The sequence below is a fragment of the Alligator sinensis genome, unplaced genomic scaffold, assembly GCF_000455745.1.
Source record: "Alligator sinensis unplaced genomic scaffold, ASM45574v1 scaffold1032_1, whole genome shotgun sequence".
NCBI classification, from domain to species: Eukaryota; Metazoa; Chordata; order Crocodylia; family Alligatoridae; genus Alligator; species Alligator sinensis.
In genome coordinates this window covers 657,483-669,237 of record NW_005842450.1, presented here as the reverse complement: position 1 = coordinate 669,237, position 11,755 = coordinate 657,483, and the positions used below count along the sequence as shown (strand labels likewise).

Genomic DNA, 11,755 nt, shown 5'->3' with positions numbered 1-11,755 from the left:
TCTTTCCCAGGAAAGAGTTTTAGTGTCCTGGTAATGGATGTGCCTAGATCTGAAATTTTTAAAATAAACTGGATGTAGAGAGATACACTTTTTAATAATTTAGTTTAGAATGTGTAAGGTTGTGGGGGGGTTGTCACTTTTGAGCTATCTTTGTAGGATGTGGGGCAGTGAGCGCAATAGATTTGTGATGGATGTGCTTTTTACGAGTTACAGCCAATAAAAACAGGCTTTGCTCTGAAAGTGATCATTAAAAATTTAGCTGCATCTTCATGTGTCATACCCAATGTGCAACAGATTATAACAGTACATAACACAAGACAGGTTTCTAGTGCATTAAACTTTTATAATATTGTAGGTTGTATCAAAAATAATGATGTCCATAACAGTTGGTTTAAATCTAATTGCTAAATAAGGAGCAAGTATTATAAAGAAGCAGTATCTACACAAGAAGACGACACTGTGTTTTAGAAAGGAGTAATTAGACAGCTCTTTGAGAGGTTCACTGCCGGTTATGGTTTTTCTCTCAGGCAATGGAAAGCAAACTCCTTGTTGGAGGGAAAAATATTGTGGATCACACAAATGAACAGCAGAAAATCCTGGAGCAGAAACGGCAGGAAATTGCAGAACAGGTAGGAGGAGGAACATGTTTCTTATTTTGTAGTAAGGAGCTACCTGTACAGATCTTTCACAAAATACGAAGGAAGGAAAAGCCATAAACTAGTCTTCCTGAGTTTAAGGATTGATCCTGAGTGCTTCTTTAATGGGGGCTTCAAAGGAGGAAAAAAAGGCTTGTTCCCTTTTTTTTCTGTTTTATGATGTGTATACATATAAGGAGGCTTTGTAATGTCTTATTTTGTTACGTAATTGGCCCAGGTCCTGTCTTGGTTACAAATTTCTGTGCTGTTGGAGAACTCACAAAACAATCCTATAAGACTGAAGAGGGCGAAAGTGGAAGTGGGGGGGTGTTAGTCAGACTGTTCAGAACATTGTGTTCTGTCATGTGTTTCTGTTGACACACATTAAACTGCAAGGACTTACAATTTTGGAGAAAGGATGTCCTTGTTAAAGAGTCAACGTTCCTCCTCTTTTAAGTGGAGCAGGAGAGCCCCTCTGTAGTGAAATCCATCAAAACTAAAAAAGTACCAGAAGCAAAATCAAGACTTCTGGATCTCGGGTAAAAGGGACACATCTTGGCAGTTGATTTCACTTACTGGGGCACTGAAGGCAGTAATCTAAGTATGGCTTCATCCTTATTTGTGGTATTTCTTAGAAACGCCGGGAGAGAGAAATCCAGCAACAGATGGAAAGTCGGGATGAGGAGACACTGGAGCTAAAGGAGACCTATAGTTCCCTGCAGCAAGAGGTGGACATCAAAACTAAGAAACTCAAGAAGGTAAAAAGACAATGTCACCACATCAGATGGGTCAGAAAGTCAAAGAACCTGACTGCTAGGGTGAGAATAGCATGAAACAGTCCTTACTCATGTTCTTCTCATTTCTTCCAGCTATTTTCCAAGCTGCAGGCCGTGAAGGCAGAGATTCATGATCTCCAGGAAGAGCACATTAAAGAGCGACAGGAACTGGAACAGACCCAGAACGAGCTCACCAGGGAACTGAAGCTGAAGTGAGTCCCACTACTCCATATGCCCCTTTAGCTCTGAAGGTGTTTTGTTCGTGGGAGTTAGTTACAAACCAGCTGCTTATGGAACAGGATTGAAATGTGAGCGAGAACTAGAAATCCCTCCCTTTTTAGGGATTTGTTGGGTCAGCAAGGAAGAGAAGGTGGGGAGATTCAGGTGCTAGTTCTCTTATTTATATAACTCCCACCTTTGCTCTTTCCTCCAGGCACCTGATTATTGAAAACTTTATTCCTCTGGAGGAGAAGAACAAGATCATGAACAGATCTTTCTTTGATGAAGAGGAAGACCAGTGGAAACTGCATCCTATAACCCGGCTGGAGTGAGTTTGTTTCCTAACCTTATTTTAGGATTGGAGTGGAGATCATATGAAACTACAGGCTGACCTGGGCAAGTTATTTCAGTAGGCCAGGGATGAATTAGGGTTTTAGCCTCACCCTGAGTCCGTAGCTCCTTAGTGGACTATAAAGTTGGAATAAAATTTAAGACAAACTATAACCAGGGCTAAATAAAATAGGAAGTTAAGATGGGAAGATTCTAAACAATTTAACCTAGTTTCATGCTGGGCTGGGCTGTGCTATACATAGCATCTTTCTTGCAGGGGGTCCCAAATTGCTTCACAAACTATGTTAAAAAGATGAGTCTAGTCAATCTGGTTATTTCCTATCTCAAATCAAAGGCATCTCAGAGGAAACTATAGGCAAGCGTGCAGACTGGAAGTTTTACAGAGCAAATGTACAAAGATGAATACAGGGAGATATACATTAGTCCATTGTGTGTGCAGTAGGTATCCTGCCATTGGTGCAAAAGAACAGATTATGGAAGCCATCTCACCTGTTCCCATGCCTCTACCTACCCAGTGATGTGGACAGCTTCATACCACTTGTTAGGTTTAACTGTGCAATCGGCGTGCACTCCTGGGTGCCTGTAGCACTCTCCTCCCTTTATAAAAACAGTCACCACAGTAGGTGGCAGCTATTTTGGCACGTTAGCATAACAAGGAGGATTCTTGACACTTGCACGTGTAATGGGTTTAACAGTCCCGTCCTTTTCAGTAACCAGCAGATGATGAAGAGGCCGGTGTCAGCAGTGGGCTACAAGAGGCCTTTGAGCCAACATGCCAGGATGTCCATGATGGTTCGGCCAGAGGCCCGGTACAGGGTAAGCATAGACATGGCTGTAGCCCGCATCTGTTCAGCTCTTGTATTCAGCAGAGTGTGTGTCTCTGAGGACTCTTTGTTGTCCTGTAGGACAAACTGCAACAGCTGCAGGAGTGTCTAGAGCAGCGGTTCTGAACCTTTTTCAGTTGACGTACCCCTTGGTCTCAGACTGAGACTTCACATACCCCCTTTCAATGGGAAATTAATTTTTATGTCAAACTACATGTAATCTTGTATTATAAAAATGGCAAGATACTCATACAAAGACTTTTCAGATTGTCAAGACTTTTTTTAGGCCCTTTGACCTGTGTTAGACAATGTATGAAATATATCTCATGTACCCCATGATGAGGCTTCACGTACCCGCTGGGGGTACGTGTACCTCTGGTTCAGAACCGCTGCTCTAGAGGGACAGCCTACTCCCCTACATGTAAAAATGTAACTTAAAATAAGTTCAGGGAGCTTGTACTGCTGGAAAAGATGTTTGTGACCACCCTGTTGCAGATACATTACCTGGAGTCGATCTTAAGGGTTGGAGTAAAAGCTTAAATAGGGTGAGAGGACAGTTGCAAGCCAGAAGGAATGGGATTGTTGGTAGAGCAGTCTTTATGGCCAGGGTAATATGACCACAGGCATAGGGAAATGCATGTTTCAAATAAATTCAAGGGTCCAGATATCAGCCCTTATCAGAGCGTGAAACATCTCAGTACAGTGAGTGAGGAGGGAAATGGTTTGTGTATGAATGTGTAGGTACTGACGATTCTGTTTCCCTTCTGCTTTTTCAGGCAGAGAACATTGTACTATTGGAGCTTGACATGCCCAGTCGAACCACGAGAGACTATGAGGGCCCAACCATTGCTCCTAAAGTTCAGGCTGCTCTAGAAGCAGCTTTGCAGGATGAAGATGAGATACAGGTGGATGCTTCAACCTTTGAGAGCACGTCAAATAAAAAATCAAAATCCAAGTGAGTCAAACTGTTGCACGATGCTTTCGTCTGCCTCTGCTCGTTGGACTAGCCACCAGTATACACATCAATAGGCTTCCTGCCTGCCTGAGTTATTGGTCGGCATGATGAAAGCCTAACTGATGTAGAAAGAAGGGAGCGTGAGGCTACAGAAGCACTTTGAGGTTGGCTAGGGGTCTAAGTCCAGTAAAGCTTCTTCAGCTGTTGGAGATGTGTGTTGATATATAACGCACATTTTTGTTTTGTTTTGTTTATTTTCTCAGGCCTAAAACTGCAAGGAAATCGGGGGGCTCCTCTTCCTCAAGCACCTCTGGATCTCAGCTCTATCCACAGTCCCGAGGGCTGGTTCCTAAGTAAAACCAGCGATTCCTCTCCAGGGCGTGAACAGCTTTTGCCTTCTGAGAGCAGAGACAAGTAAGAACCTGCAGAGAAGACTCTCAGCCAAACTCCAAGCCCTTTTCCCTGGGGACAGCCTCCTAGCAATTGAACTGACTTGTGTCAAACGTGCCAGTCCCAGGTGTGCTGAACCCTGCAGGAAGATACTTGCTCACAATCTAGCGATCAGCCCCTATGGGATACAGAGTTTAGTTAGGAAATCAGAAATGCATGAGTGTATTAGAAGCAATGGGAAGCATGGGGATCACCTCACAGCGTCGCCGTCTCTCCTTCTGTTCCAGCCCTTTTGCTGCACTGGGCTCTCTTGCTGTTGGGCAACAACAGGACAGAGTTGCAAGTCATCTCAAGAGAAGCAGCCCTTCGGAACCTCTGAGTGAAAATGTGAGGGGGTTAAAAACTGGAGGGCGTAGCTGAGCTTGACTAGGTGCATTGTTTTCCTCTTTCTGGTGAAAGACTAACATTGTCCGGGGTTAGAGGTTGGATTGAACAACCTTGAGAAGAGCAGGATTGAAGATCTGTCTTTGTTCACCTGGCAGCCAGACAGATCTGCCTCCCTTTAGAACTGAGGGTCTTGGAAGCATATTTATGCTCTCTAGAATGAAAGCAATAGAAACTGAAGTCTTCTACCTGTTTACACGCATCAGTAAGAAAGAACTGTTTGACATGACCTACTAAACACCTCAACCCCTACTCACAGGAACCACCTTGTCAGAGAATGTGTCAGCTTACCAGTGACAGCTCCATAGTAGCTCCCTTCCTCTCTCTTCTCTGTCCCATCCCTGGCATTTGAAGCCAGCATTTACACCAAGGCCCTAAATCCTGGGGTGCATACGGCCATTTCCTCAGCTCTACCAGCATTCGTAGGAAATATATAACTGGCTTGATGCGCACATGGCTGGTTCTGCCCGCCACTGTGACAGGGATGGGATCTGGAGCACTTTGAGGCAAAACCAGATCTGCTCTCTTCTGGTATGTGTGGAGCCTTCCTCTGGGTGTACAAGGGAGTTCAGTGCAGGCGCTGCCTTTTATGTCTCATCCTGTTCCAACTGAAGAGCATTTCCACTTGTCACTTCTAAGCCTCCTCGAATGCAGTGTGAAGGGTTGGGGATGAGGGCCTGTGTCATCTAAGGTCTCAGGAGAGGGAATCTGATCTTAATTCCAGGGATGGTACACCGAACACGAAGAAGAAAGAAGTCCTGCTTTAGATGGTCTCTTTCCAAAGCTGCCCTATGACTAAAGTAGGCTGTTGTAATGCTGCAGGCCAGTGTGGCCCAGTAGGGAGAAGGGAGCTGCCGTATTGGACGGGCTCAGAAGACAGAGTAAGGTGTTCCTGTCTGGTGTGTCTCTGTTCAGTTTGTAAGTTTTAGTTCACTGTATATTGAGATTTGGGCTGCTTCGTTTTTCAGTTGCTGTTGACTGTCATCCTGTGTATGTTTGTACCTGTTTCTTCTTCCTCACAGACAACCTCCCCCAAGACCGACTGGTGCGTGTATGAGAACTTGCCTGTTTTTAGAAATATTCTCATGTATGAAGTCTACCTTGTGTCCTTGTCTACCTAAGTGTCCATTGACTGCCTCTGTCCAGGCTGGAAAGCTCCATTGTCTGACCCCCCTGAGCAGAAGGGCAGAACGCTTTCTCCGCGGAGCTCACCTCTGCATCTTGCGGGCACGGTGCCTCGGTGAGTCAGCTGCTCGGGTGGACCCAGGGTTAAGTACTAACTCAGCTGCTTTGATTCATGGAGTGTTTTTTCTGGGTCAGGATAAAATTAATATATATACATTTTAATTTTGGTGGGGAAAGGAGGGGTTTGCTTATGAGTGAGGGAGCAGACGTCGGGTTTCTGTTAGCCTGCCATAAACTTCCGTTTTATAAGCCACTCTGTCTGTACAAGGAGTCTGTACAACTGGCTCTTGTGGTATAATACAGTGTCACGTTCTCTCTCCTTCCCCTTTCTCTCTGGCATATAATCTTCTCTGAGACTGTGTAGTTTAAGCACTCAGAGCACTGATGTAAAGTAAATAGTTGCCCAACTTTAGGTAGTCAGATAGATATGCGATATATCTGTGTGTCTTCAGCCAGTATGATTTTAGTGGGTTTCTATCTGAAACTTGTCAACTGAGAATATTGCTTGGGTCAGGATTGGCGCATTAGAAATCAGAGCCCAAATTCAACCTGTTCTGCTTTTACTCTTAATAGGCGAGATGGTTGATATGTCAGAAAGCCCTGCTTTTAAGTTCCAGAAATAGTTTATCAAGGCGAGAGAAAGGGAATGAGGTGGACAGATTTTAAAATTGCGTCTTCAGTCACAGTATTTAAATTGGAACAGTGGGTAAAGACGTGGCTGGTGAATGTACTCGCAAACAATCTCAGATGGCTGCCAAAGCTTTTGGCCTCTCACACTGACTGAATTACCCCTTGACCAGATCCTCGGTGGCACTGATATTAGGATGAAATGAATGCATTGTCTTAAACTGTACAAAATGTGTAAATCTTGTGTTGACGTGACCCCTCCAGGTCTGTGCCTCTCTGCAGCATGTGGCTATTGTCCGAACCATCTGGGCTTCCTGCAGGTAAACAACCAAAGATGACAGGAAATTTGCCCAGCTCCTGGATGAGGTCCTAGGAGAGTGTGTGCAATCATAGTCTCTTCATAGGAGTGTTTTTACATCCTTTCAACCTTTGCTCTGATCTGTATAACTGGGTCCAGTTCTGTTTCTCCAGCTAGGCACAGTAAAGCTCTTCTGTTCCAGAGTCAAATACTACGCAAAGCAAAACACGCAGGAATGAAAGCACTTTCTTAAAATCCTGAATATAGGTCCGATGCATGCTGCTTCCGCCTTCTAAAACACATACTTCTGCTTTAACCTTTTGAATGGTAATGATGCATTATACAGATCCGACTTCTGGGTCAATACAGATCTCTCTGTCTAGCTGTAGTAAGCTCCATCACTGAACCACTGATCCTTTGCCAAGTTTCAGAGAAGCACTGATTGCTGTGACTGTGGACGTCTTCTCTACCCTGTCTTTCCACCTCTTGTGTCTGACCATAAAGCCAGGGCTTAATTAAGAGGCCTGGCTCTGTTTCTGCAGTGTTAAATGTGCAAATTAGAAGAACATGCCTGCACAATGCTAAAGCCATAACCAGGTGCTCAGATGGAACTGAACAAGAGCAGTGGTGCCTGTTTGCTCTGCACTGTACAGTGGTGGTTTAACTCCCTATGGTTTAGGCACTTACTTCCCTTCCCTTCCCTTCTTTGGCCCCGTCTCTCCTGTTTCTGGAATGAGGTGCCTGTGAGTGCTCGTGGGCACACCTATCTTTTTTGAAATTTCACAGCTCCTTGGAGACACACTGATCTTAACCTTCTCTTAGGTGACGTGTAGGCAAAGAACATGTCAATAGCTCTGTCCATAGGTTTTACAGCTTATATTTATTTGTATCATCTCTTTTGTCTAGGAATGTAAAAGTGATCCTAAAATAAGATGTGTAATAAAATCAATCAGATTTATTGTATCTACAACAACGTGTCATTTTCTGTTCTTAAACGAGTTAGTAAATAATTGCTATGGGTTTAATGGGACCCATAGGATATTGTAAAACATCGTGCCCTATTTGTTTTTGAAGGAAAAGAATCAGGTGAAACAAGCGTATTACAATTAAACAATGGAGTGCGAATGTGCTGTTGATGAACGGTGTCAGGCTACTAGCCCCAAAGAACTGACATATTGCTGGTATCAGTCATATACGATCTGTACCCCAGGGAGTCCGCTTTCTGGATTCTATTAAAATAAAAGCGGTAGTGGAAAAGGTTAGGGTAAACCTCAGCATTCATTCTCATAATGCACCCCCTGCTATAAATGGCCTAGATTTAGAAGGAAAGTAAGGCTGGAATGAGATGCAATCCCTCATTCTTCTCACTAGAGGGAAATAAGGAGTACCACCACAGTAAAGATTGTAAAGAAAAAAGATGCCTGCCAACAAGCAATATAAAATAAGACAAGCCCTAAAGAGCAGTGACCTCTAGAGGACAGTAATTCAGCTGAGCGTAGATGGTAAAAGTAAGTGTGATGGAGAAAAAGTATAGTGAATACACTAGATCAAAGCCTTCATTCCAGAAGAGCGGCTAAGGGGCTCTAAGCAAGTGCAGGAATTGCGGAGCTGGATTCAAGCATTTGCCTGCACAAGCACAAAAAAGTGTGGTGCTAGTCACTTGATTAGAGGTTTGCAGCCTCACAACTTGTGTGTGTGTACACACAATACATACGCACGTACACACACGTTTCCCTTTTTAGCTTTTTTTAATTACTCAAGAGAACTTGAGTCATCCTTATGTGCATATAGCACCCTCCTGGATCGGAGTATATTTAGAATCTAAATAACAATATACTGTTAACATGTTGTAATTAAGATTTTTAATATTGTGATTTCAGCCAAATACTTAGAAAGGGTTCTCTTCCCTCCACATGCTTATGCCTTGCCATCTGTACTTCTCAAATTGTGAGAGATGAAGAGCAGTCTTATAAGATTATAGGATACAGGCATCCCTGCTTAACACTGTTTCGCTTAGCGCCATTTCATTATAGCACTCATTTAAAATTGATACCTGATTTCACTTAGCGCTCAGCACTTTGCGCTATAACGCTCGCGGTTGCCATCTTGGGTCATTGAATATTTTTGGTTTTGCTTGACGTTCGTTTAGCTTAATAGTTGGTTTTCCAAGAACCAATTAAGAGTGCTAAGTGTGGGTTGCCTGTGCTAAATATATGGCTGAAATAGTTCTCTAGAACAGTAAGGTTTGATTTTTAAACCTGTTTTATGTATTTGTTTCTCTATTACTTTACTGACTCCTGATGGAAGCTGTGATTTTCTCTGATTTGGAAAAAAAGACTTGGAAAAAGTGAGATGGGGGGGGGGGGGAAATGAGACAGATTTTTCTGTAAGATGAAATAATTTCAGTAACAAATGAGTATAAATATCAGTTAAGATTTACAAATTTTACAAAAAAGGGCTTATCATCAAAGAAGTAAGGCTCTGAAAAGGCCTTCTAGGACTACTGGAAGCAAATAACCCACTGAGTTTTAAGACTGAATTTGATAAGTTTATACATAAAATGATATGACATAGTGCCTGCAATAGCAAGGAGCTGCACTGGGTGAACCAGGAGTTCCTTCCCAGTGCCGTGTTCCTAAAGCGTATACTTTGTAAACGTACTGAGTCTTCAAACATAAAGACACATCCGAAAAAAGTCAATAAAACATGAGGGCATTTGTGCTCCGTACGCTATTCAAGTTTATCGTGCTTCTGTTTTGAACCTAGATACCAATACCCATTCTCAACTTTTCCCCCTTTTTTGGCAACTGGCCTTTCATAAACCTTTGCTCAAACTAAACTGACGCTCTACTGATGCTGAACGGGCTGACCAGCAATGCAGGTCTTCAAAACAAAAGACAAATGAACAGAAAATAGTCAAATCACCAAATGAGTCTGCTGTATCTCCCATAGTGGCACCTGTACAAAATTCCAGTACTTTAATGCAAAACGGGGCCCCCAGCCTCCTCACAAACACAGACTTGGGGAAGAAACCTGCAACTGAAATTTGAAATGGTGAAATAAAGGAATTGAAGGTTACATTCACTCTGTCACTGTTCAGCTGATGACCTTTGCACTGGGGGATCATTCCACGTTCAATAAATAAAGGAAATGGTCCAATAGTTTTATTAAATTTTGCCCTTGTATAGTTCCAGCTCTTTGTCTTAATTAGATCACGCCATGCACTGCTAAGACTGCAGCAAGAGTATTGTCCGCCAGTGTTTTTGTGAGTCTAAAACCATCTCCGTTTGGTTTTGCAAATGTAAAGCTATCTGATGGCTCTCCTCTGCGTGAAATGCACACAGCCTCCTCCCATTCATGACAAATGGTGTCTGGCTCTGGACCACTGCAAATCTGAACTCCCTGAGAGCTTGTAAGCAGGTTTCCTAGCTTTCTGGCTTCTGCAGGCAGGCTTTGCTCCCTGAAGAGCTCCTCAGCCAGTCCTCCCAAATGACAGTCTTTCAAGCAAGCCAAGCAAGTGGAACAAAATCCCACTGTCCTGGCCCAGACACTGGGAGGGGAATCCTTTTGGCTCTGAGCACAGCATAGCTTGGCCCCTGCATGTGGTAAGCAGCTCAGTCCACCACTTGTTTCCTTCTCCTCTGCTTTCTCTTCTCCCTGCCCATCCAAATGCCCTGCAGCGGGGCGCTCACAACAAGGCTGGCTGGTCCCTCTTAAAGGCACTGTTCCCATCACTGACCTGAGGGTGCTTCTTCCTAGGTAGCAAACGTTTAAACCTGATTTGATCGGGAAACTGGAACAGGAAATCGGCCCCAGATGGGCTTGGTTTCAACCAGGATGATGGAGTCTCATCCCATTACCTGGATGAGCTTCTGTGTTTCCTTTGTTCCCATGGGTTGTTTGCCCCCAGCCCCACCTTCTGCCGGTCGTATGGTCCTGTCGCCTTCTCACGGACCCCTCTGGGACCGTCCCTTCCCCGCACCGCGTGAAGGGAGCTCCAACCCGCTGACCATTACCATCGTGAAATATAACAGAGCAAAATTCATACAATACGATATAATACAATGTAACATAACGTAATGTAATATATGGTACACTATAGTGTAATGTGATCAGGGATCCTGGTTTTCTCTGATAAAAAAAGTCCCCAATTTTCAGGTTAAAAAAAGTCACCCCGAATCCACATTTTCCTGCGATTAAAATGAAAAGGCTGCTAATACACAGATATATCTCTACAGATAGATCTATAGAGATGATATGTATATATATATGCATATATATATATATATAGATGTATACATGTAAGATACAGATATATCTATATAGATATATATAGCTATATCAATAGAGAGATATCAATATATAGCTATATCAATATATAAGTATATATCAATATAGAGATATCTCTAGAGATATATATCAATATATCTATATAGACAGATACATCTCTACAGATATAGTTCTTTATCTATCTATACATAGATATAGATATCTAGAGAGAGATATAAATATATATATAGTAGTGTTTCATTTTAATCAAGAAAAAATGCAGATTTGGGATTACTTTTTTTAACCTGAAAATTGGGGATTTTTTTAAACTACAGAAAACCAGGATCCCTGAATATGATACAACATAGTAGGATATAATGCAAGATAACATAAGGATGCAATACAGCACATTATGCTATGTTATGACTCAATATAATATACAATATATGACACAATACAACACACTATGCACATATTTGCACATTACATTATGCAATTATATAGCTATCCTATATTAAATTATGCATTGTGTGTACGTGTATATATATATACCCACAAACACACATATATATGCATTTGTGTATATATGTGTATATATACACACACCCCATGCATCATTTAATATTATGCATAATTCTATATATATATATGTATGTATGTATGTATGTATGTATATACACACAGAGTATGCATAATTTTATATATATATTTATATATATCTACACACACCCCCTCCTCCCACTGCCCCCCCGCACCGCCCCGGCCGCCTCCCCCAGCCCGGG

At 42.6% G+C, this 11,755-nt stretch overlaps 1 protein-coding gene across 7 annotated transcripts in view; it reads left to right on the top strand.

Moving 5' to 3' along the window:
* The window catches only part of KIF3B (kinesin family member 3B), a 14,029-nt gene extending 6,358 nt beyond the window's left edge, over window positions 1-7,671 (top strand). For 5 of the 7 annotated variants that reach the window (XM_025212199.1, XM_006030486.3, XM_025212201.1 and 2 more), the window contains 7 exons: window positions 528-629; window positions 1,271-1,393; window positions 1,505-1,623; window positions 1,845-1,958; window positions 2,692-2,797; window positions 3,582-3,760; window positions 4,024-7,671. In XM_025212199.1, coding sequence (XP_025067984.1) covers window positions 528-629; window positions 1,271-1,393; window positions 1,505-1,623; window positions 1,845-1,958; window positions 2,692-2,797; window positions 3,582-3,760; window positions 4,024-4,117 — 837 coding nt within the window. In that variant the 3' untranslated portion in view covers window positions 4,118-7,671. The remainder of the gene's footprint in view (window positions 1-527; window positions 630-1,270; window positions 1,394-1,504; window positions 1,624-1,844; window positions 1,959-2,691; window positions 2,798-3,581; window positions 3,761-4,023) is intronic. The other 2 variants (XR_003095688.1, XR_003095687.1) reach the window with 2 other exon arrangements.
* The last annotated feature ends 4,084 nt before the right edge of the window (window positions 7,672-11,755 follow it).